This window comes from Sparus aurata, chromosome 6 (assembly GCF_900880675.1).
Source record: "Sparus aurata chromosome 6, fSpaAur1.1, whole genome shotgun sequence".
NCBI classification, from domain to species: domain Eukaryota; kingdom Metazoa; phylum Chordata; class Actinopteri; order Spariformes; family Sparidae; genus Sparus; species Sparus aurata.
This window is the reverse complement of record NC_044192.1, coordinates 29,901,678-29,927,867: the sequence shown is the minus strand read 5'-3', so window position 1 is coordinate 29,927,867 and position 26,190 is coordinate 29,901,678. Positions and strand designations below refer to the sequence as shown.

General features: G+C 44.9%; 1 protein-coding gene across 5 annotated transcripts in view; it reads right to left on the bottom strand.

Annotated features, from left to right (window-relative positions):
• Window positions 1-2,295: 2,295 nt before the first annotated feature.
• Window positions 2,296-26,190, bottom strand: part of arhgap46a (Rho GTPase activating protein 46a) — a 37,782-nt gene continuing 13,887 nt past the window's right edge. For 2 of the 5 annotated variants that reach the window (XM_030419752.1, XM_030419753.1), the window contains exons 2-10: window positions 24,969-25,475; window positions 13,445-14,885; window positions 10,415-11,081; window positions 10,051-10,143; window positions 7,415-7,488; window positions 6,546-6,745; window positions 5,803-5,894; window positions 5,533-5,702; window positions 2,296-4,792 (exon numbers count right to left, since the gene is read on the bottom strand). In XM_030419752.1, coding sequence (XP_030275612.1) covers window positions 4,598-4,792; window positions 5,533-5,702; window positions 5,803-5,894; window positions 6,546-6,745; window positions 7,415-7,488; window positions 10,051-10,143; window positions 10,415-11,081; window positions 13,445-14,885; window positions 24,969-25,475 — 3,439 coding nt within the window. In that variant the 3' untranslated portion in view covers window positions 2,296-4,597. Of the gene's footprint in view, window positions 4,793-5,532; window positions 5,703-5,802; window positions 5,895-6,545; window positions 6,746-7,414; window positions 7,489-10,050; window positions 10,144-10,414; window positions 11,082-13,444; window positions 14,886-15,875; window positions 16,243-24,968; window positions 25,476-25,617; window positions 25,897-26,190 lie in introns of those variants that run through there. The other 3 variants (XM_030419750.1, XM_030419749.1, XM_030419754.1) reach the window with 3 other exon arrangements.

The window sequence follows — 26,190 nt, the reverse complement described above, 5'->3', positions numbered from 1 at the left end:
AAACACATTTACAAGCCAAAATACGTTAAATATATTTGAAATGGACCTGAAATAACAAGCCAAGTTAAACGCGGGGCTAATATTCTCACCAGTTAGATTAAAATAAAGTGAGGCCAACATGATCTGTTGCAGGGCTTATCTATGAACACATTTGTGTCCAGTGAGTCATTGTTCACACACATCTAGCTCCACCCTCTGTCCGTCCAAACAACTGTTGCTTGTTTACAAGAGTGGAGGGTAACTGAGCTCAACTCAGTGTACTGGTTGTGGGTTTCAGTGTGACCATCACCATTGTGCCAAAATGACTATCCATCTATCTATCTATCTATCTATCTATCTATCTATCTATCTATCTATCTATCTATCTTACATAAAAGTGCAGACCACAGTGGTAAAATGAGTAAAAGGTACATTTACCTCTGAAATCACAATGTGAACTACAAATATGTTAACAACTGTACTTAAGTACAACAGTTGTAGATACTTTGCCTCTGACTTAATGAACTACTGATAAATAGGCTATGATACGACTTTCATAGTGAAACTAAAATCTCAGTGAAGAACTTAAAATGACTGTGATTTATAAAAAATATACATCTATTTATAAAATGACAGTGATTGTCCTTGGGAAAAGCCTTTAGGGGGTAGCTGCTCTCCACATAAATGGCTGCTGTTTTTGCAGTCACGATGATTCGCTGTGTCTCATATCTATAACTGGTTCCAGTCCCACAGGCTGGGGGCAGACGTCCTCTTCTGCTGTCATGGTGACGGTGCCTGGTCGGCCTTTCACCAGTGGTGAACAGGAACCTGATTGCTACAGGGTGACAGATGAAGCGGGGTTTGTGAAGTCAGGCATATAGAAGGACAAAGAACTGAATATGTACAGAGTGGATGAGTGAGAGTGATGCTGTGTGACAGTATGGGGAGCGACCTTTATTTGTTTGCTTTCACCTTCACAGTTGCAGGTAGACTATAAAACTTTGTGATTGTTGCTCGTCTAAATGATTAATCCAGATCAGTATTTTCTGTGTCCGATTCTGGAAGGACGCTCTGAGAAATATAGGTGGATTGAGCAATGCAAGGAGTAACTGCTTCTGCTTTTAAGGGGTAGTTACAGTAGTTTACACTGATTAATGAAAAGAATAAAGTTATGTAAATTACAGACCAGGCAGGCAGATCCTCTCTGAAACAAATTCCTTAATCTTTAAGATTATAAATCTATGTATGTACCAGTTAGGAATGTTATAACTAGGTATTTTACAGGGATATTTAGGAAAATCAATGAAATGTGAATGTACTGTTAGTTACTGTTATTCTTAAATATACAAGGTATTCTTATTGGATTATATTCAGACAGAAAAGCCCTTTAAACTTGATAAGAAACCCTGAAAGCCACCCTTTGTACCTTAAAAGGACTTTCATTTCTTTTTATCTCAGTTGAAAGTTCAGGGATGGTTTTAATGTGTTTGGTCCATTTTATGAGCATATAACCCTGAAAAAAATCTTCAGACCATGGAAATAATCCATAAAAAAATCAATAAAATGAATATGTTAAAGTCCATTAATGTATCCATATTTATCAATGCTTGGGGTGAACCCTTCATTAAAAATTTCCTTTTAAGATTAAAATGAAGGAGAAATGTTATTTTGTGAATTCTAAGGGCTTTGACCTCTCACAGACCTCATAAACTGTGTATATAATCCATTTAACAACCATATTATATAATAATCCATATATTTAGCCATAGATTCAACTCAAAATTTGAGGAGAAAAAACATACACATTGTTTAAAAATAATTACTCTTAATTAACAACTTAGCATTTAGTCACAAAATGCCAATGATTCCAATCACATAAACAGTGGTCAGAGGTAAAAGAAGAGTCACCTGGAGACCTGAAAGCATTTTAGACAAAATTCAGATGCTTTCGCTGACCTAAGTGGACAGGAGTATATCCTAGCACTATGTTTGTTGAGCTCCTTTTAACCTACATCAACATTTTACTATTCAGCCTATGCATGAGGTGCCTTTTTACAAGTTTGACTTATCATTTTATTGTACCAACTACTTCAAGAATACTGGTATTCTGGATTCATCTCGACAAGACACAAGTTAAATGTCAGTTGACGATGTGGTCGCAGCTTCCTGCTGGGGGTCTTTGTTGCGTGCGCCCCCCCCCCGCACACAAACACACACACACTCTCTCACTACCGCCTTATTTCCTGTCTCCTCTCTCCAATCCACTACCAAAATAAAGGCAAACATGCTGAAAAAATAAACAGGAGTCACCCAATCTACAACTGAACAAACCGTTTATTTATGGACAGCCATTCCATATTATCACAAATGGGTATGCACACACACATATACACACATGGAAAGTGGTTTGAATCAGTCCTATGTTCAAAAGGCAGGCGGTTACAGCAGAGAATTAACAGTTAATTACAAAAACACTTTTTTTATTGCTCTTTACAGCAACGTTTAACTTCACCCTTAACCTGGATCATTAGAATACACTTAGGGAGAGTTAATACTATTTACACACTGAATTTATTTACATGGGCAGAGCCTGAGAGGGGACACAAAAAGCTTCATCTACATTCTCATAGTGCTTGATAGTTTAACGATACTCTCAGTACAGGGTTGACTGGTGGATTCATCAAATTCTCAGTCTGTTAGCGAGGCCATGTACAGTCATCACATCCAACACCCGTTTTATCATAAGACCTGAGCCAAAAAACACACGGACCACAAACAAAAGAGAACACAATTCCAATTGAAAGACTTACAGATAATAGAGAGAAAGAGTATGAACAGTTGAATAACCAAACTCCCACATCACAAGGACATAAACTGCAACTACAACACTCTTTTTCTGTCTTCACTTGAGTGTTTAGAGTTGTAAAATCAAAGCACTTCCAAGTTTATTTTCTCAGAAAATCACCACCATCTGTTCAAAAGAGCTTTACGCACATCCTTCCAGTTTGGGCTTTGAAATGACGGCTCTGACTCTGTCAAAATAGCTGCGGTGGCTTGTTGTGTCTCGTAAAATAAAATACGAGGAGGCCAGCTATCAGTACAATTATTCAAAACAGCACAGGCAAGCTTATTAATGAGACACCATTACAAGTTCTTTTAATTTTTCATATTGTATTTTTTTTTCTGTACATGATAAAAGAAGGCTGTGTCTTTCGTTCACACTTGACAGTCACGCACACACAAACACACTTGAATGAAACCAGAGAGAAAAATAAAAGCAGAGTGTCAACACTGCCGTCTTTATGTTTGTTGTGCAGGTGAATACTTCTGAAGTAAATACTGTAAGACTCACTTTACACAGCTCGGTTAGAAACTGTAGCACTACTGATTCAGTAAGAAATGGAAGAGTAAATCCGTTTTCACATGCAGCGGTTAGAAAACACAGTCCTTAAAGTGAGACACTTTAAAGCCGTCACTGTTGATTTTGGCATCAAAAACACAGTGAAACCTAAGGTGATATGTACTGTCTCTCAGTAAGAAAGAAGTGAGAGCGCGGGTCCAAAGGCCCAGCTGTTTTCACACTCCATGTGTTGTAAGAGGTGTTAATATCTCACCCTAGGAGTTTCCAGTGTGGTCTGAACAGAAACAGTAGCCCCTTTCACACAGAGAAGCCGCGTCATCGCCGCAGCGGTGGTTCGCCAATTCTCCGCCGTTGATGATTCACACAGAAAGCCGGCGCTGCGGCTCCTAAAGAGGCGTGACAGTATACGTCAACATGACGTCTGTGTGTTTTCAAGGTGTTTCCCTGGTGTCCTCCTGTAAATCTAAACCCGCAGACAGTCTAAAATCATATGGATGCTGTTATAATGTGTCGTGATTGAGATCCTGACCCACCAAACATCCTGGAAAGTGACAAAGTTACATTTTTAGCTCTGAATTACATAATTACATAATCATCATCAGTGAACTGGACACTGTCCGACTCTGTCACTCGCGGGGACGGAGGCTATTTTCTGGGGGGAAGTTCACTGAAGTCTCGGTCTGGAGGACTGACTGTCGCAGAGATTTATTTTCACACAAACACTCGGTGAGTTAAAGTTTTTGCCGGTGACAGACGCTGTTTTTCTGGTAGAAATGTGACGAAGAGTCGGTAGCACAGGCGGGAGGACAGATGCTTCTCCATGTATATTTGCGTTTTTCTTTTTTCTCATATCAGTCGCAAAAGACATTTACAGTTACTACGTTACTTTAGTTTGGTTCTGTAACGTTGCTTTGTGGGACATTTCTCTTTACTGAGTTGAATGAGGGACCCGTGTTGTTATCAGACTGTGAGACCGACACGCTCTCGATACGTGCAGCCGGCTTATCCGTTCACACTGGTTCGGTTCACCAATACTGCACCTCTGACACTACCCCCAGAGGCGCATCAGCGCCGGAGTGAAATTTCACCCCTCGCCGCCACATTCACAAAGAGCCGGAGGCGGAGAATTGGCGTGGGATCCCGGCTTCCAAATGGCAGTGTGAATGGGGCTAGTGTTAGTGCATGATTGTAAATGTGTAACTGGAGATGCTGGAGAGCCGACTCGGCACCCGAGGTGGGCTCAGTCGTTTACAGTGTCTACACAACCCCTTCAATGAAACTGGTGTCCAGGTGGACGATGAGCATCCTCAGGAAGGACATCTCCTTGCGGGTGTTCTCAAAGATGATCCGCGGATCGTCGGATTGACATCGAAGGCAGTTGGGGGCCATCACCATGGCCAGGTTGTTCACATCCATCTTGGTTATAGCCACGTTGGATGGCTGAGCGAATACCTAGAGAGAGAGTCAGGATGTGAGAAGAGAGTGGAGTGAGCAAAGCTGAGTGTACAGACCTCTGACCTGCAGTGAGTAATGCATGAGTCACACTCAGCTATCCCGTGGCTTAGTTTAAATGTTTATGTTCAGTAGTAAATTCTGAAGTTTGTCTTCGGGCTCTGCAATGTCTATTACCAATTTGTTTATTTTAGCAAGTGTTCATATTAAGTGTGTTTGTTTTGGTCATGATTATTTAGTGCTCGTTAATTCCGATGCCAGAGGACAAGAAAAATACGATGATTGGATTGTTTCCTTTCAAAATATGAACAGATTAGCGGTTTACATGAGCAATTGGGTCAATGAAACATCAGATTATGTTGAAATTCAAGCATTTATCAAGGATTATACCCCATTCCAAGTATATTCCTACTGTTAAAAACATAATAGTTCAAACTAAGCATTTTTCCAAACTTTCAATACAACTCCTGTACTCCTTATGAAGTTTAAGTTAATACAACAGTTTTAGTTGTTGTAGTTCTTTAGCTGAATATTACAAATAGCTGTGTCTGTCTACGACACGTGTAACATAGTGCTTCTACGTTAACATAAAACAAATATGGAAAAATAAGAAAAGATCAGGGACAAAATCTTGTTACAGATATTTTCCTAATGTTGTTAGTGGAATAGCGATCCTAGTTGGGCTCACGTATGGTAAGTGATGTGTCTGAGGGGAATATAAATCTTTGTCAACATGTTACCTGCAGGAAGTGGATGAAGTAACAGAGCACCAGCCTGTTGAGTTCGGGCAGAGACTGAACCACAGCGATGGCTGCCACAGGGTCGTCACAGTTACTGACACACTGCTTGTAGAAGTTCATTGGGATGAGTGGTTCCTCCAGCTCCCGATACCACAGCTTCATCAGAGAGGCTGTAAGAGACAAAACATACTCTTACTGTTCATATTCTCACCCAACATACGCATGTGAACACAAATACAAACTTTAAGAACAATATACATCCTTCCTCACCTGGAACGTTGGGGTCAGAGAGATTCTCTGGGATCCTCCACTGATCCACCTGGAGCTTCAATGCGTTCACTTCGTCAATGTCTCCAGGCACTCTGAAAATAAAACACAACATGTCAGTAACACTCAGTGGCCACATGAGGGAGCTCTATCTCCATCATTGTAGATTCTCCACTCTGCCCTGTGGCAAAACTGTTACTCCTGCACACCCAATTGGCTTCAAATGTGGCCTGGTGGCTGAAGGTACTGCGTTCCTTGTTTTCAGTTCTTTGTTTGGAACGAAACAAAAACAGAATAAACATAATATAACCAAACTGTTGAGGAAAGTCCCCACGTAGGAATGGAGTTTCACAAGGATCCCTATATAGTACGTTCAGTGGAAGGGAACACTTCTCTAAACAAGTCAAGATGTTACAGAGTTAAATAAGCTGGAGAGTACCCTACAAAAACACACAGTTGTGAAGCTCCCACGTGCTTGTAAGCTTAAGCAGTAATGGAAACACATATTTTGAAGTATCAAATTAAGCAGTGTTTGTTCTGCTGCCTGTTGTGTGTACTGTACACTGCGAGAGCCTTCTTGAAATACAGGGATACAGGAGACCACACACATTTGTTTATACAAACTGTACATGCAATAAAAACATACACAATCACATACAGTACATAAGAGCCCTTTCTACTTTCTAAGACCTCTCCCACAGTGCTCAAGTAGGGACATGTAATTGGCTCAGTGAGGTGTATCTTACCTGAAGATGCCCTCTGTCTGAGCCCCGCCCAGAGCCAAAACATACTGGGAAAGCTGAACTTGCACCCAGGGCAGTTTCCTGTCTGGGAAGAGCTCGCTCTGCCGCTCCATCACCTCCTCCAGAGAACTGCCAAACAGGGAGGGAGTGACGATGGCCCGCCTACTGTGGTCGATCTCCTCCAAGGTGGGCTTACGTAGACCCTAGAGGGGTGAGAGGTGAAGACAGATTTACTACCTGGGAATGTCAGGGACTGTGATGCTAATCACTGCCGTGTCTGCAGCTGCACTGCTATGACTGAGTCTGTGTTTATGTTTCTACTTGTGACTGTGTCAGTGCACCTGTAATTACGTCTCGCGCTGTGACGCTGTCTACGATGACTCAGATCCAAATCACAACCTTGTAATTGAAACGTCCTATTTTTATCACGTGAAAGTGACGTATTTTTGATAACATGTTAATGCAACATTGAAAGCTCAAAGTCCCCCCCCCAGTCAAAAATGTGTTTTTCTTCTTGTTCCTACGGTAGAATGTTTGAGCTTCACTGTGTTGAATGATGTATGTGTCAAGAGAGAGAGTTTGACAAGTTTGCTCTTACATTCATTTCTCAAAGTGTAACTTTTCTCTGTGCTCACTGTAAACCCGAATTTCAGACGTGAGCCTACAAGCATGACAGAACAATTTCAAGTTTGTTTTAGTTTTTTTCATGGTTTAAAGCAAGGCCCCCCCCCCCACCTACTCTGGCTGTTCAGGAGAATGCTGCAACACTGTTTTGCTGTGAGTAGATAATGAACGATTTCTCATTTTTGGATGGACATATTCTTTAATATATGTACAGAAGGGATCTTTTACATTTAGTTCTTCTGGCATACCTTTTTGCCCCCAGTGATCGCCACCTTCTGCAGTTTCCGATGGCAGAACTTGGCGTACGTACTTATAGGCAGACCTGTAGGTTGACAGAAGAGGCAAATTCAGGAATGAGACACAATGAAACCAAACCCAACAAGGTACTATATGCACACCCTTGTTATAACCTCAAAGACCCTAAAACCCTCAAACACTAGGCATTACCAAACACACAAAATTACAAATAATTCAAATTCTTTCCCACAAACAAGACAGGGTTTTTTTTCCCACAGTTGTCAAATAGTGCATGAGAGGCAGGCAGTGGTAATTGGAGAGACATGTTGACGGTGTGATTCTGGCATATGGGGATTAGAGCAGGCCCGGCTAAACTGTCAGGCTGAGGGAAGATTTACTGCCGTCGAACAAAAGCTTAGAGACAGGATCCGGCCTACACATCCAACTTTGAGGTGATTCATCAGTGTACACAGACATAAAGGGCCTCGAAAAGAAAATGAGAAACACAGAGGCTCCCTGTCTGCTGCCTGCCCCAAGTAGCTACTGTTGGGCCCAGATCTGTTCAAGAAGTGAACTGCATCAGAGCTACGATCTTGTATTGAGACACAAGCCAAGGAAGAACGCAATCTGTGGTGAAAAAAGAGATGCTGTAGACTTCTCATACAAAAAGCCAAAAGGAAATCTTGATTGCACAGCCATCGTGTGCATTCATGAATATAAATCATCCTCCTCTGTCATTGCTGTGGTAACTCCAGTTTACAGCAAACACTGAGCTCTCATGGGGTCTATTCCCGTTCGCAGCATCTCCACTATATCAGCTACCAGAACCAGAAGCCAGATGGACAAACCCACTGATGGGAACATGTTGGAAAGTGTTTGTTACTCTTTAAAATCCCAACAGTTGAAGCCCCCAGATTTATGGCAAACAGGTGACTCCCATGCACGCTCACCACTTCTGCTAATCTGACCGAGTTCAGCTATAATTACATCTAATTAGAGAGATCATACCAATAATTTGCCCTTGATCTTGGCAAAGAAGGGCTATTTTTCCCCGAGGCTCCCAGCACAGCGGCTGTATGCATACTTTGTGAAAAGCAAAAGTGCAGAGCCCCTGTGCTGCAGTGAGAAACACAACCTGTGGTCTATATTTACATCGGGTTTGATGGCAGGAAAACAACAACAACATCCAGGCAACCAAAGCCCGGGGGAAATGCGAGCTCATTAGGAGCTTGAGTGTACTGTTCCAGGCCGAGAGCAGCATGACACTTGTCTACACATAGGTTAAAACTAAACTTGACAACCAAAACACGGAGCCGTTAAATGCATCTCCAGGAATATAGGAGGCAGCAAATCTACTAACTGTTGCCCATTATACTCTTTGTTATGTATGGCTGTCACTAACGGCTAGTTCGCTCAGCTATCCATGCTGCTAGTGGACCTATTAGCTGAATAAAGTTTGCCTGGACCATGACCTCAGATCATGGTGGAATCAGCAGCTTTGGTCAACTACAACCAAAAACAGCCTCCAACTCCGACAAAGGTTGATTTTCATTCCCAACTCGTCAAATACTAACTCTCCAGGATGAAGGCCGACCCGACCTACAATCTAAAGGGTCACTATTTGACCTGATAGGAATTATTTCAAATAGTACCTTTAAATTCATATTAAACATTATACCTTTAATGAATGTTGAGAAAACAATTTCAGTCTCTTCTTGGTTATTGTCGTTTATGAGACAAATCTTCGCTCATCCAAGTGCTGGTTGAAAACAACACAACCTCGGGCCTCGAGCCCAAAAAAGTAGTTTCCAAGCCCAGCCTGCGCCAGGTCTGGCCTGACAACAGGCCTCCAGTTCCCACATGAACTCCCACTCCTGCTGCTCACAGCTGCTCAGTGCTCCGGTCAGACACAGTGTACACGTCCCAGCTCCTCCATCCATCAAGCCAACAGCAGCTCTCATTATGCTGTTTTTGAACATGTGTTTTGTTTTTTTCCTTGTTGGATTTCATCAAGACTGCTCTGTTAAAGATCTTTGGAGTTAGTCACAATGAAGTGGTAAGTCAGCAGACTTTCTCTTTGACCTCTTAGTCACTTGGATCTTTTCCAGCATAAAGCACCAAGTCTGAGTCACTGAAGCACAATGTGTGAGGCCACTACTGTGGTGTCTGCAGTGGGTTGATTAGGTTCCTCTCTGGTGACATCATCATCAGTGGGCTGCTCTAATGAGGGCACGTGCCGATGAGTAGGTATCCCCTTAAATGGCCGTCTGACATGCCAGTGGCCAGGGAGACCGCTAACATGAATTACAGTGTTGTCCATTGTGCTCGCACACAACTTTATGAAATTCTCATCCTACATGTTTTTTCCTGCTCATCTTTTCTGTGAAACCCATTCATTGTGTCTGAAAGTACATCAGCATGTACTTCACTGACAAACAACACTGAATTTTCCATCCCAGTCAGAGAGGTCCCTCTACAGGGAGCTTTTGGACAAAGTAGAAAAACATCTTTAGGACTCCCTCCCCTACATGCTGTACTGTGTACTCTGCTAAACAGATACGCTTGTACAAATGGGGATAACAGAAGATCCAATGTCCTTAAAGCAATATTTTGGACTGAAGAGCAAGGATATGTACAAAGGTTTTACCTTCTTCATCGTCTGAATTCTGTTTCCGCTTCTTTCTGGACTTTGAATTCTTCTTCAGCTTTAGTTCCTGCTGTTCCAATATGAACTGAGTCACTGTGGAACACAAGATAACATAGGTTACATTTCTGATGCTCAGTTAAAGAAACACAAGGTAGACAAACATATAATTGGGCTCGTAAAAAACACTGCTTTCTATCATGATCATACTGACTATATTAAATAGTAATTCCACAGGAAAATTCAGAGCCAAGGAAAAAAAGGCACATTTCGTTTAAAAGAGAGTTAGAAATGTCTTTGGTCTACATAAATAATGCTGACGATCAGACAACACAGGGAGGTACAAAAAGAAAGAAAGGTGACCCACCCTGTTGCTCAGTCTGAGACTCACATTTCTTGTCGATGGTGGGCTCCGTGTGTCTCTGGATATAGCCCTCCAGGTAGCAGCGGAACTTAGGCGAGGGGGCAAAGAACGCCAAGCTGACAGCCATCAGCTCCCATCCTGCCGCCAAGCTTCTGGGGCTGGAGTTGCCGGTGGTCTGCCTCACCAGCTGCACATACAGTTCGTCCCGCAGCCCTGGCATGTCCCAGCACTTGGTGACAATGAGCAGGGCGCAGTGACGGCGGTCCAGACGGGTAGGCCTGTCCCCCATGTAGGCCTGCACCAGCTTGAACATCTCACAGGCCTCCTTCCTGACCGCCCGGTTGCTGGTGACCAGCATGGGCTTTTTGATGGATCCGCGGTTCCACGACAACATGTTGGCGATGGAGACACGGCGACGGAACAGGCCTTGTGTGTGCATGTTGAGATGCTTGCTGGCCCAGTCCTCCATGCCCATGGCAGGTGGTGGAGGCTGCCGCAGGGTGGCGTAGGAGAGCTGGTATGCTGCTCCTCGTGCTCTATCTCCTGCCCCATCACCTCCCTCTCCGTTGTCATGGGTGGCAGAGCGGTGGGGGCCCAGGGAAGCTGTTCGCCCATCCACCATGCCTTTCTTCCTGCTCTCCAACTGAGCCTGCAGCTCTAGAGTGCCAACCTGCAGGGGAACAAGACGTGGACATGAGATAGAGAAGGTGAGTTACACAGAGGGGGAAGGAGGGTAGAAGAAGCGGCAGCAGAGGGGTGAGGCAAGAGTGCACACAGAGGTACAAACTGTGTGTGTATGTGTGAGTGTGTGTGCAGCTGCAGAGTCTTCACTGGGTCACACTAGCACTGCTTTACGCCTACCAGGATGTGCTCTGCAGTGCTTGGGCTAGGGGGGGCCGACTGTTGCAGAATCAGGACATTAATTTCCTAATACCACATTAGAATTGTACCAGAAAAGAAATCTCAACAGATCCTCATGAACCCTGGCCTCAGGGGCAGGTGACCAGACAGTGGCATAACAGTCCTTCCCCCTGCCCCTTCCAGCACCAGGCTCACCTACCCTGCAAAACCAAAGCTATGCACTACATAGGCCTCCATGTGATCCCTGCGGTGCAGTTTATGACTATAAGGGGCAACCTCACCTCCCTTAATAGAGACAGCCAGTAACCCCTCCAGCAACAACACGAAACCTGAGCCAGAATCAAAGCTCAAATTTACTAATGGAACATAAAAAGCATTGACTTGGATTTTCAATGAGACCCTGATGTAATATGTAGTTGACGAGTGCCAGACAAGCTGGAATTTAGATTTTGGTTTTTCAATCAAATGGAGCAGAACTGAGGTTCGGTTTTGGCAGGGAGTCTAAACGATCGTACAGAGTTTACAAGTTCAAAATGTGTGTGACAGAGGTCAACTCCAGAAGATCAAATGCAACAAAGCATGTGTTTAACCAGGGACTGGGACATTTTCTGTACAGATGCTTTCAGTAAATTACACTGTTCTACAGATAGATTACAGATGCACATGCACAGGAGCATTTAGTCATGCTATGGATTGAGACAGAACATTGAGAGAGTGGAAAATGCTCTCAACTTATACAAACATTAATTATTCACGGTCTTTGTTGAAAGGGTAATCAAACTATTTAGTTCAAGAACAAAATGTTCAAATATGGAAAATGCAAACTTCTCACACATAGTGAGCCATAATCTGGGATTGTGTGTGAGTGATATAACAGCAGGTCTGAAGAACATTCCAGCACAGACTTAGGGGGCCCGCTCAGTGCTCCTTGGCTGTTGTCTAACATGCTAAAGCTACAGTGGTACCAATAAGCCTCGGTACCAGCCTGCCTCCCCTTCCTCCTCCTCATCTCCCTTCCAAGCCATGACCATATGGGCCGCAGCGGCTCTCCTTCCTGACCAAGGGAAGCCATGTCCTGAATCTTTCTGGTCTGGCATGGGCCCAGAGGCCCAAGCATAGAGCTGGCATATGAGTATATGGTACCTGCAGTGCAGGGCAGATGGACGGTGGTAAGATGATGACAGGTAATGCTGGGACTGTAGCCATTACTGTCAACTGTGCCCAGTCTGCCCACTGCTTAATGTCCTGGGGACATTTCAGCACTAAAGACTGGAATGCAAAGAGGCATTACTCACAAAATGCTCTGTGTTCTTTTCAAAGAGACAGATTAGTCTTACTGTTTTCATCCCAGAGCTCCCTGTTCAACCTAACATTTATTATTAGTTGCAGAGGTGCTGTGGGACCTCATCTGAAAACAATAATAATAATATAATGTATGGAGGTATGGAGTATGATTCTGTTGCCAGAGGGGATTTGGAGATTAGAAATGGCTACACATGCTCCAACTTACATAACTGTTATGAGCAAGTGAGAGTCAAATCATTCTTTCATCTTCGATCATGTGCATTTTTCCTGACGTCAAGATAAGCCATCGCTGTTTTTTCCTCAAAATATGTCTCTTTGTAATTTTGAGCTCTGCAAAGTCAAAAGAGAAGCAGATTTGTTTGAAAAATCTGATCTGCCCTAATAGTCAAGGAGAATATTTCTGCTCAGTCTAACAATCTGTCCTTTCTTCCACTTACAGCTCTCTGAGGACCAGACACACTAAACAACACAAAAGCAGCAGCTTAAAATTCCCATAATACACAGATTCAGACACAACTCAGCCTCATTTGCCACAGTTAGACTGAATTCTTCCCTAATCTGACAGTGAATCTAGAGAGACATCAGTAATCAGAGCATTTTTCAGACCAAACTGAATCCAAGCAAACCTGTTGAGGTAAACAGACCACACAATAACACAGACACAATTGAGCTCTTAATTAGACAGGAAAATTGCATGATATTGGATTAGCTAAGATGTATTCACTTACAGACTCTATTTCGTATTTAACACCAATTGCCTTTGGCTCCAAACACACACACACACACACACACACACACACACACACATACACACACACACACACACACACACACATATACACACACACACAGTAGTTGTGGATTTACCTGTGAGGGCGGTCCTGGAGTTTCTGGTGAGGACAGGCTGGCCTGGCTGTTCACACTCATATCCAAGGTGTCCACTTTTTCATAGGTCCTTTTCTGCCTCCCCGGTATCTCCAGAGGAGCCAATACAGGGTTGCCATGGTTACTCGCTCTACTCAGTGACCTGGGGGTCAGGTCTTCTCGTGATGTGCACCTGCCTGCTGACCCACCACCCCCTCCGCCATACCACCTGAGTGAGTCCGCAGGGGAGCGTGTCCGAGGTACGACTACCCTCTCCCCCATCTCCGGGTCCAGCCCTGCTCTCACCTCCCTCATGGTGTTCGAACGACTCACAACCTCCCTCATCTCGGCCATCAGCCTCTCGTTGAGGGCGCACAGCTCCCCGCTGCTGCCTACCGACCCTGGCCTGCCTCCTGCACAGCCACCTGCTCCAACCCTTCTCCTGCTCTTTCTTCTTAGGCTTGGCGAGGGGCCGGTGGAGTAACCAGAGTCTTGATAGTTTGCTGTGGCCTGAGGGGTTGAGGAGGGGAAATCCTGCGAGGCTTGGCTGCTCTGCCTGCTGTGTCGAGCCTCCATGGCGCGCTGCACTGTGGCCTCGAGGACCCGCCAGCTTTGCTTCTTGTCCAGTGTATTTGGGCCTGGGGTCCCTGGCTCTCTGTCTCTCAACTGACCACGAGCCTGGGGTAAAGAGTGGGTCTGGGGCAAAGAGTGGGCTTGGGGCTGCGGATGTTGCTGCGGTTGGGTCAAGACAGGATCCTGCCTGGAGGTAGGAGAAGGGGTTCGTGTGGGTAAAGGAGAGCCGGGTGTGAGCCCCTGTTTGGGGTCCACATTGACCATGTGCTTGATGCACTCCAGACCAGCTGGGCTGTAGTCGGAGGCAGAAGGATTCCTCCTGTGTCTGGACCCTGGGGTCGGGTGCTGGAGGTGTCTGGGCTTTTGGAGGCTATGGGTAGGTGTCAGGCGCGACAGAGGTTGTCCGTTGTACAGGTGTGCCCCCTCTACCTCCATGTCTATTGGGGGTTCATCATATATGGGACATTCTGTAACTGGCTCGTCGTAGATTGGGGCAGTACAACCATACTGGGGAGAGACAGGGCGCGGTGTGCTGGTCTGCGACCTGTGGCGAAGCGGACTGGGGTGGCCCCCGTCTGATGTCACCAAACAGAAGCTGCCATTGCTGGCTTTTCTCAGGTGATGGGCATGACGTGTGTCGGTTGTCATTTTGCCAGAAGGGGCAGTTTTATACCCCTGGGGAGAGCTCGAGTGCCCTCCTTGTGCCTTGTTGCTAGCGGGGTGCAGGGTGAAGGTGTTGGCTTTGCCGTTTGCGCTGTGCTGGTGGTGCTGCTGCGAGGCTGGGCTGGGCTGGTTACGACTCATGCTGTTCACCTTCACCAACATGGCTGCCTTAGAACCAGGGGCAGGCTGCCACCTTTGAGAAGCATCCCTGAGAAAGAGAAAAAAAAGCAGGATGAGAACTGACATCAGACTAAGGAGCAATGTATATATAAAGTCTGAATAAACACCCAAAAGACAGCAGGCAGCACCATAAATGTACTACTATCATATACAATTATACACAGGCGTAAAGCCATTTGCTATATTTCATCTAAAAAAAAATCCAAAGCTGACAGGGTTGGGAAAACCAGCAGCAATCCACAAATTCTTCTCCAAACATTTTGCTGACCTCCAAAGTCTTTACCCCATTTTTAGTCAAGCAGTCAAAACAGCCTTGTCAAACCCATGAGACTATAACTTCACTGTGTGCTGTGCCTAAAAATACTGAGTGACTGAACACAACGCATCTCAGTAGAAGCCAGCCACAGTGGGACTAGAGAATATGGGGTAAGGTCTTTGTATAATAATGCTGAAGTGAAGTCTGCGAAGTAGCTCATGTTGGCTTCATCTACATATGACTCTCACATGGCATGGAAGGCTGCCCTCACTGAATGAACATGTGGGCAATAAACCAGCAGGCCACATGAAAAGATGTTGATCTGAGAAAAGTCAGGATTGCAGCAGTTCACGGCTGAGAATATCTTTACTCGGGGCCAGAGGTTAATTCTCCTCCTTTTGCTTGAGCGGCTAGGCTAACTTCAAACCCAATGGCCCACTTCTAATCCCAGCAACGTAAAACAATCTGCTATCAATCTGGTCACGCCGCTCCGGTCTGCTGCCCTCTGCTCTGCTGTGGCCTCATAATCTTCCACAGCAAGTAGGACTTTTCATTCCTCAACTGATCAAAATCTTGCCCACTTACACCAGTGAGTGTGTGTATAAAGCGGGCATTACTACACATAAACACATGGACACAGTTGGCGGCAGGCCAGAGTAAGACACATGTGACGCAGTAAAGTATACACAATCTCAGTAGACCTCCTTGCTTAATCAAAGGTCAAGCAGGTAAATAAGTTGAAGGCAGGCAAAGTAGACTTACCTTTCCTTCGTCCAACCTCTACTTAACATTCAGCGGGGTAATTAATTAGATCAAAGCTGATCACCTTCTGTCCGTGTAAATCCACACATAAACACAGATCAGTCTAGAGCCAGAGCAAGTGTTCAAAGGCTTCCTTGTTCCTACAGCACGCACTTGAGAGTTGGGCTGTAACGGCAGTAGGAGGACGCAGAGGGAGGAGAGAAAGAGGCGGAGTGACCCCCCTCTCCTCCCCACATCTCTCTGGAACAATGCTGAAACAATTCCCCTGAGGTCCTCAGGCCAACGGCAAACTTCCTTTAGTCCTCCTAGCTACAGTTCTTTCTCTCAGGACCTTGTGCCACCCCCATCTGCAGTGTGAGTCACACCACCTCAGCGGTTTGAATGTAAACAGGCTCTCATCTTCAAACGGCCCCACAGATTCGCCATCCAGGCAGGGCCCATAAACAGCTGGGTCTCAGCCACCTGGCACAGCTCCAACACAGCCTGCCACAACCACTGTTGTTGGGAATGCTCCAAGGCCCCCGCCTCACCGAGACCAATCAAGAGAGTTTACTGCCTAAATAACACACACACACACAGACAGACACGTGTGAAGACAAGAAGGTCTGATGGATGGGATTCACCCAAACTAACCGCTGTTTAGTTGTTACAAGCAAGTGTGAGGGTGTATGGTTTTACATTTGGGGGGAGGGGTAGGGTTGATAGGTGAAAGCTGTAAACATGAGAAGCCGCGGTTTGTATTCTTTGAAACGGTGTATGTTTTCTCACTCTGGTCCTGTCAAATCAGGAGGAGGTGATACAAATGCTACAAAATCGTTCCCACCTCAGCAGCTGAGCGTTTAGCACCGGTTTGCTACGACAGGGATGGCTCACACATGAGACATCAAGGCTTTTCATAGATTTGGAAGGCTAGAGAACACAGCGGACCTCACACACACACACACACACACACACACACACACTCACACACACACACACACACACTCACACAATACCAATAATCAAATTCCCCTTCCATTAATCATAAACAAATCAAACACATATAAAACAATCTCCGGGGGTTCATGCAATGGCCGTCCGTTTAAAAAAAAGGAAAACTAACATGAATCTGCCTTCTGTGTTCCTGTTGGCGGGATGACGTACTTTATGAGGACTGACCCTGAGATAGCTGTGACCACTACTTCCTGTCAGACGGGGTCCAGTGGAGGGTTGGGGAGAGGGGGCTCCCCCGTATGTAGCACAAACAGGAAATGCCTAATGTAATGTTCACACACCGCGGCCAGGGCGGAAGTATGGGCTAAATCTTAATAATAGGGAGCTTATACACAGCTTTAGTAAATGTTTCACTAGTTCATACGGGAGAAATTCTGAATCCTCCGACCCACTAACTGTAAAATGTAATCTGTACTATTCAGCGAAGGCTGGTCCAAAGAGGCAGCGGAGGTTGCTGCGCCTCTATTTTTGGGCAAGAGGGATAAAATAGTAATCGGTCAAAATAAAACATAGCCAAATCTCTGTGTCAACTATAAAACCACTTGTGTAGCTACTGGTGTACAATAACATGACAAGACGGGTGGTTTTCCTTGTGTCCTCCCCAATTTTTTCAGTCACACGCCACCACACTTCCTGTCCATTCAAACATTAAATCGTACCTTGTTCTGAATTCAGTAGCACAGTTTAACAGCATCTTCTTCAGGGAGTCCGGTCTGGTCTGCGCGTATACAGGTATTTTTGAAAATTGCTATTTTTCTCTTCCATTAAAAAATTATTTTCCTATCCACACAACCATGGTTTTATGAAATATTTCCACATACAAATGGACAGAATAACAATTACAAACTATCGTGCCAGGTCAATAGGTGGGGACAAAGTACCAGAGAAGAACATCGTGAGCATGGGTATGAGCTTATTATCCCATGGCGTTAGCAACTAAAAAACACAACGAAAATAGTAAATAATTACTTATTTATCTTTTCTTGACACCTATTTCTTGCGTACGTGTTGTCGCCATTGAAGCTAACTTCCTGTCCGTTTTGCAGCGAGCAATCCCCTGTCTTACTGAGAAAACACTATAACAGTGATTACTGCTGGAATAAAGAGCAATTTAATAATCCCTTTCATAAGAAAAAAAATCACTTACAGCAGCTTAAATTATCTAACAACCTTCCTGGCACATGGTATAGCAGTGCTATGTAGGATGTACAATCCAGTAGTTTGCCATTGTTGTTGTCGCATGCTTATTACACTTACTGGACTAACACAAATGTTAGTGATGATGTCACCGTTTCACAACTGCTTCATTTTGCATGTCAATACTGACACACAGAAGCCAGAGCTTTGAACTATCTTCACTTTAGAAGGAGTTATCAAAAAATAAAATTTTTAGTGACCAAATAGGCTGTCTGCTTCTGAGTAAGACACCAAAACTTAGAGGAAAATATTTGTCATCAAACTATCCATATATGTGTAACAAGACCGCAAACTGAACACAATCATGGGCCTGAGACAAGCATCCTGCTAAGTCCACCAGCTCACAGTGATGGGAGAGAGAGGGATTTTGTCAGGCGTCGTCTCTGTTGTCCGCCTGCCATTGTCCCAGCCAGGATCAGCAAAGGTCTAGCATGTTCACCCCCTCTAGCACTGGCACATTATGTTGGGTGTCAGCAGGGTTTTTGGTGCGATGATCACCACGATCAAACGGTGGCCGTTAGCCAATTCCAACAGTAAGGCTTTACAGTGTCTTCGATATCTAATCCCATTACACAGCTAGAACAACACTCGCATATCAGTAAACCCCAGGTCAACCACATAAAGTATGATTACAAACCCTGAACCCGAAGAGAGACAACGACAGTACAATGGTGAGAAAATAAAAACGGGCCCAGAGTGGGGAGACGATTGGAGGAGGAGAACAGAGCTGGAGAGACAAGAGGAGGGTGTGAGCATGTGTAAATGAGAAGGGGAGGGGATTAGTCGTGGGAGAGTGCAGCACGGGAATGAGCGGGAAGGCTGGCATTCCTTGGGGCTCATTCAGGGGCCCCTGTGGCAGTGCGGGGAGCCTCACACAATGCATGGCTGTGTCATCGCCACGGAGACGCCTCCCTCAACGACGGCAATGGAGGGCAAGGAGTGGCTTTGGGGGTGGGGGTGGGGGGAGAAGAGACGGACCTGAAAGAGCCATCTTCGACCTCCAGAGTCAGTCAGGCAAACAGACTTACGTAACTCTGAACAGGCCTGGACTTTCTTCTAATCATAATGAAAGTTGTTTAGAAAGGGTGTGTTGCCTGCTAGCAGCCTGCCAGGTGTTTGCTGAATGTTAGCCGAAGGTGGGGATTATGCACAGCGATTTATCACAGATGCTGAAAGAGACATGATAATTATCACTGGGAGTGCAAACAATTTGGCTAAATCTCGTGCTGTTTGCAAAGAGATAATCCCCATTTCAACTACTTCCCAAGCACGCATGGTACACACACAGCGCATGTGCACACACCTCTGCTACGCCCACATTTGCGCAGACAAAACCTTGCATTCAGAGCCTGGAGCTAGCGTGTGAGATCTTAAGGAAGACCGAAAAATGTAAGATTAAATGAAGTTAGGGGCCCTTTGGAAGCCAACGGGGTAATCTGATTGGCTTCTGGGGCAGCAAATCAACTTAACGGTCAGAAAATTTCAATTAGTCTCAGCAGCTCTCGTCTCCCACACACACAAATTCAGTCCCAGATACCTCTGTCACTGTTGTGAACATAGCTGTGGTCAGGTCGTCTCAATAACCAGCTAAATATACTATGGGGATTCTGCTGTCAGCACATGTTCTGTCTCTCCTTTCTTTCCTGCCTGGAATAAGTTCTGTTGGAAAAGCCATCAGCTGAGTCACTACGGCGGATAGGGATATGGATTTGGAAGTTCTTACATATACCTCCTGGGAATAGTGTGGTTTGAAAAACAGGGGTTATTATTAACATTGGCTGGACAGGAAGAGGAAATGAGGTCACACAGGCCAAGCTTCTGCTACACAAACACCTCAGAGCGGAGACCAATGAGACAACTGCGATCTGGAAAAGGGAAGGAAACTGAAAAGACAGAGAGGATTCGCTGAGGACAATGTCATATACTCTGATGTTCAAAGCAGATTTTTCTTCTCCCATCTGAACCATCTGTCATGAAAACATCACGCACAAGCATGAAATAAAAATTTTGGGCTCAAGGCAAAGCTTCTAGGCAGCCCCCTAGTTCCTGTCAGGCACCTTCAGAGGGCCAGCTGTCTTGCAACAGCTGAACTGACGCACCTCCCTCCTCCGAGCCAAGATGTCTACCAGTTGTGCATGTCTGTGGCTCACTCAAACCAACTCTATGAGGAGGGCTGGGCCGGGCTGAAGGACAGCCACTAGGATAGTTTTGAAGAGACAGGATGAGGCCAAACCCAACTGGATTCCAGAGAGACCCGCCTCTGGAATTTGAAAGTTTATCTGTGACTCTCTTCATGAGGGACGATCCATAATGGCACAGCGTGTGAAACGCTTTAAAAACTGGATCCTCTCAACACACACACAAATTAACCTATTCTCTTGCCAATACAAAGTCTCAAAAACATGATCAGGATCACAATAGTAACAACAGCATTTTCCTATTATTGAAATCAACATTTCCTTTTGTAATATTGCAAATCAAATACATCAATTTAAAAAGCACTATACTGGCTCTGATGCATCCACCTGTTTATCTGTAGGCACTACTCTTTGGTCTCACTCGGTGCCACAAGACGATCTGATTGATTATACGTCATGAGTAATAGCTTATGAAAACTGTAATAATCTGAATCTGTAAATTAACTACTTAAAGTTATACAAACAATGTAGTGGAGTAAAAAGTAGCAGTAGCAGAGAATTGAAATACTGAAGAACACTACGGGCACCTCAAAATTGTACTTAGGTACAGTACATCAGTAAATTGTACTCCGTTCAATTCGATCACTTTTGCAGACCGAATTCCAAACCTGATTCTAATATTTACAGTATTAATGAGCAATAATACAAACTTCTTTCCGGAACTGAATACAAGCTGTTCTCAGAGAAAAATACGGTCCCTAAAACACTGATGCAAGAAATAAACAAAGTAAAACAGTATGAAATTGTGTTGTCCATTGAGGTCAGTTTGCTTATACAGTTTATTCAGTGATGAGAACGAAGAGAATTTATTTATTTAGCTTGTTTAAATGTTATAAAAATCAGTCAATGAAGATATATCTCTTTTGATTAAAATGTTTTCCCAAAAACTACACAGTGGACCTTTAATCTTCATTTTGACAAGAGGATTTTCATTTGTACTGCAAACGTATATCAGTTTCAAATATCAGTTATCAGCCTCCTATTCCTAGTACACAATAAATTAGAAATGGATGAGAATGGTAACCCTGTAAGTACCATGAAAAATACCATCTCTGCAGGCTGCATGTCAGCTGAGTTTGTCAGAGCAGCATGCCTGAGGCCAGTTCACATGTGGTGCCACTGGAGATATTCCACCACTCCACAGTCCCAGAGTGAGAAGTTAACCGTATAAGCAGTGTTTCAATGATATCTAAAATAACACAAAAGAGGTTTTGGGTTCACTGCTTGAGTGAGACACATAAAACTTTGGCTCTGTAATCTACATCTTGAGAATGCCATAAACGTTGCATTTATGAGAAATGTGAAATGCATGTGGAACGTGTGGAGAAACAAAAAACGAAATAAGGATACTGTCACTGCTCACCAAACCAAAGCACATAACCGGATCGCAAGTTCAAAGTGTAACTTTTCGCGTAGAAAAAAAAGCAGACTTTATTATTATAGGCGCACTTAAAACACCATCTGGAAGGAGCTAAAAAATGAGCTTACCACACTGGGAGTGTCGAGATAAAAAACAAGTCGCTCCGATGTGTGTGTAAAAAAACATGCTGTGGCTACGTCCTCAAGAGTGGCGGGAGATGAAAAGCACGACAGGGTTGTGCTCTCGCAGTTTACATGCAGACAATGTGTGACTCATTAAAAACTAAAAAACGTTATCGCACCCATCAGACGCCCACCCGTTTCCTAAATAAACCCTCTAGGTGATTTCTCTTATATGACTCATGAGCCAGACAGTCGCAAGCACATGAGGGGAAGCTTGTTTTGGTTTGGCTTGTTTTATGCTTTTGCTTTCGTGCACATGCCTTAATTGAAAAAACTGAAATAGAAAACAAAATGTTTTCAGTTCTGTTTTTCAGTTGGTTGTGTCATCTGACACTTGTCACCTCTGGGGAGAGCTCTACACATTAGTGCTTCAATTTACCTAAAATACATCAGACTCAAATGAAATCAAAAACATATTTCTAAGTTCCCTTGTTACGAGCTATCATGTCTCCTCTTTAATGTGTAGGCGCTGATTCAACCTTTGATACAAGATACAAGCCCGACAGAGTTGAGCTCACCAAGGTACTGATGTACTCAACTCTGTGGAAGCCGAATCTTTTTAAAGGAATCCAAAGCCAAGGAACAATCAGGAAAGGCAGGTTTTAAGTGTCAGCGTGACTGCCTTAGATTGAATGCTGGTGCACCGCTATATCATTACAGGGCTAAATGAGAGGGAACATACGAGCCATTCGGTGTATTCCATTCAATATATCTAGACTTCCTGCTCAGAGAAAGCTCTCAGTTGATTGTGGGGGGCAACTAGGTTTAAGTGACAACCTTTGTTCCTTTTAGTGGTCCATTATACGCCTCGGGCCGGCCCATAAGACAAAAGAGTGCTGTGACCCTGATGTGAACCACCTTGGGTCACCCCTGGGTTGTCTTACACCATGCTGTCATGCGTCCTCAGCAGACTTTTAACATCCACTGAACCTCAGCAGGTCTCCTGTAACCCTAAAGCTCAGAGGAGAGGAGCCCACACACAGTGAAGACAGGCATACATATGCACAGATCACAAACCATCTATGGTGAAATCCCTTACAGATGTTATTTAGTTGATGAGAACAGCACGCAGACATGGATTGAAAAGTGGGTGAAATTCAATACAGGTGTTACAAGTTAGCTGATCTGCAACACCTTCAGGTCCCACATCATGAAAACAGATCAGTTTGCTTCAGTTTCCTGCACCCATAACCTCATGTGACTGACTGACTTTATCCCTAGAGAGTATGGAACTTCCCTGATGAGCTCCACAGGCTCAAAGAACCCAGAAATTCCCAGGACATGTGATAAGACTTGGCCAATGAGTAACAGATCTGGCACGCAAGTTGACAATTAAATGCGCTCACGTGCCTACACTTCCTATAAGCGTGAACAAGTATAAAGATATGAGCTTTAGAACGAGAGAAAGGAAGCCACATCAAGCAACCAGTGCTTAGATTAACGCACAGGGTGTGTGGAAGCTTTGGAAACTCTTCTATCTTATGACCAGACTTATTAATAGGTCATAACAAAAGGAAACTGGTGCTGGAAGAACTGGGATCGTCCCATCTCTACAATAACAGCATTGTTTTGCAAAGGTCAGAAGTTAACAACATTTGATCGCCGCTGAAATTTCAGAGAAAAAAAAAAAAGGAAGGAGAAGAGAACATGTGAGGACATGTCTAAAATAGCTGAGAGTTTCGGACCAAACATTGAGGAACTTTAAACAAAGAAATATGCAAATACTCTAGAAATAAAACAGCTATGACCAGAAGTATTTTTTTTAAAAGAAGGGGAAGAGGACTATGTTCCCATGAAAGCCACTAACATTCTGGGTGGGACTGAACAATTAGCTAACCTCAAACCACTGTGTCATCCAACCCCTTACCCATTGATCCTTGTCATTGTCAATGAGATGGACCGCTGACTGATAATAAGCATGTCTCAGAGTTTGTTTTCATCCATTTTGAGCTGTCACATTCCACGCTCTTTGAGCATTTTGTGGTGGTTTCTAATTACCTGCTAAGAGATGGAGGCTGGTGAGCATGTGAACGGCCATGTGGCTAAGTAGGATATCAAGCCTCTGTGGGCTAAAGACGCCGCAGCCTTCCTCAGAGGAACACAGCTGGCCATTGTTTTAAGCAGAGGCAGAAAAGGTTCTGGGAAAGGTTGAATCACACTGGGGCAAAGTGGGATCCTGTGGGGAGTTTTAACACTCCCCACACACACCAGAGTCAACAAGGCCTCCAGTAGTGTCATTCAACAGCCATGGATGACCAATTAGTTCCCCCTCCACCTTTACGTAATCCCAAAGGATTGGAGGGTCAGAGGGGTAACCTCCTAATGGCCAAGGTGAGGTACAAGAAGAGTCAGGAGGAACCTGAGAGGCAGAGTCGCCATAGCAGAGCCTTTGAAATCCAGCAGAGTTTGCGTTGTTTATAGGCAGCTGGAATGTAGTGGTTCTGCTTGTTATTAACCACAGACAACACTCTCTCACATGCCTCTCATGCATGCACATTTAAGCTCTCACCCATAAGAGGCGTCGCAGTCTTTAATGGCCTGGGGCCCAGATCTGTTTTTAGGAAAATGAAATGAGCATTGGAGCAGAGTGGAGCTCGGTGGTGGTGGTGGTGAGCACACAGAAGGACACTAAGACGGCATCAGTGGCACTGTGCCAGGGGAAACAGAAGAGGCATGTCTGGAATCTGACTTGGAGGAAAGAGATGGTGGTTTGGACGAGGCCACAACGCACAGCACATGATGGGGTCTCTGAATGACTTACTGTTAGGGCCCGTTCTGCACCACTAACCCTAGCGTGAGGGGGGGCGGTGTCGTGCTCTGTAATGTAACTGACCGTGCTCCCCATTTGGTAGCGATTTGCTGAAATGGCTGTGCACGGTTCACAGGCAGTAGTATGGAAACATGGGACTTATGGAATGTTCAGATAAGTGAGAATGAAAATAAAAAAGCAGTTTGGGTTTAGTCGGAGTGGTCAAAAGTCAAAACAATCCCGTGAGTTCTCATAGAAGAAGCATTTGAAAGTCATTACGACTCACTACGCCACATGCTGTGATGACTATCACATTTCCCCACTTCTCTCCTGGTAATATGATCCACTAATGATTAAGCACAAATCCCTCTCCAGACATACTGTAGAAGCTACTGAAGGTTTGGTCAGGCTTACCTCTGTGGGTCTTTACTGCCATCTGTGCTGTGTTCGCTGCTGCTTCCGTCTCCCTGCAATCTGCTGTCCAGTGCTGGCTCCAGCTCGGGGTTGGCAGTCTCTTCGTTGCTCTCCAGTCCTCTGGGGACAGGGATATCTCCGTCCGGCTCGGGCAGAGGGGTGCAGCGCCCTTGGCTCCCTGCGCTGCTGATACTCCCCGTGGTCCCGTGGTGGGGCCTGTCCATGCCCCCTGCAGCCCGCTTGGCCTCAGTGCATCGCCTCATGGCCTGGAGCTGGGAGAGGGGGACTATGTCGGCTCCCTGGGGTCGATGCCAGACGGTGCGGCGCCCAGTCGAATTGTAGTAGTAGAAGCGGCCACTTTGGTGGTCAAACAGCTCCCACCACTGGTTGCCGTCTGCCTGGCGGACGGGAACTCCAGGAGGGGGATCCCAACCGCACTCGCCAGTGGTCAAGTTCACGTACATATGCTCACGGGAGCGTGGCTCCAGGATCTCCACCCAATCAGAGCTGAATGAGAAGAAATTAAATAAAGAGTGAAGTGTTAGTTGCATCTGAAAATGGCAACATATTATTCAGCAACAGGATACGATGATGAAGGCCACGGTCACGCCTGAGTACTAATCAACCCGACAAGCAGTAAACAACTCACACTGTTTGACAGACTGAGAGGCCCAAATATGCCCACTGGCCCATATGGAGAGAGTGTCAATGTTTGTGTCCCCTACATGTAACCATCTGCATTTGTGTGTGCGTTTGCTATGATGTCATCTCTTTGGTAGATGATGAAGCAGCGGGAGTCATAGCGAATGAGTGCATTTTCTGAATCAGGAGACAGGTGGACGCACTCAGTGAGACGCCAGGCATGGAGTCAGCAGGACCTAAAGAGAGGCATACGCTCCGAGTGCTACCAACGCACAAAACCACCGAGCTTAACTACAATCACAGAGTGACAACAGCCAGCTCAGCACAATACACACAGACAACAGAAAAGAGACGGTGCAGAGGGGAGGCGCAAAAAAAGAGAGACGCAGAGAGAGAAGTAGAGAGAAGGACAACCCAGTTTGCAGGAAAGTACACATACAACGGGTACAGATAAGAGGGACAAGCTATTACACACAATTAGACTATGATCTGAATTTTAGGGAATTTAAATAAAAGCAGGGTCAATAAATATATCTTACAAATAAGCACAGACTAAAGATTGCTGGTGATGTATTTCAGG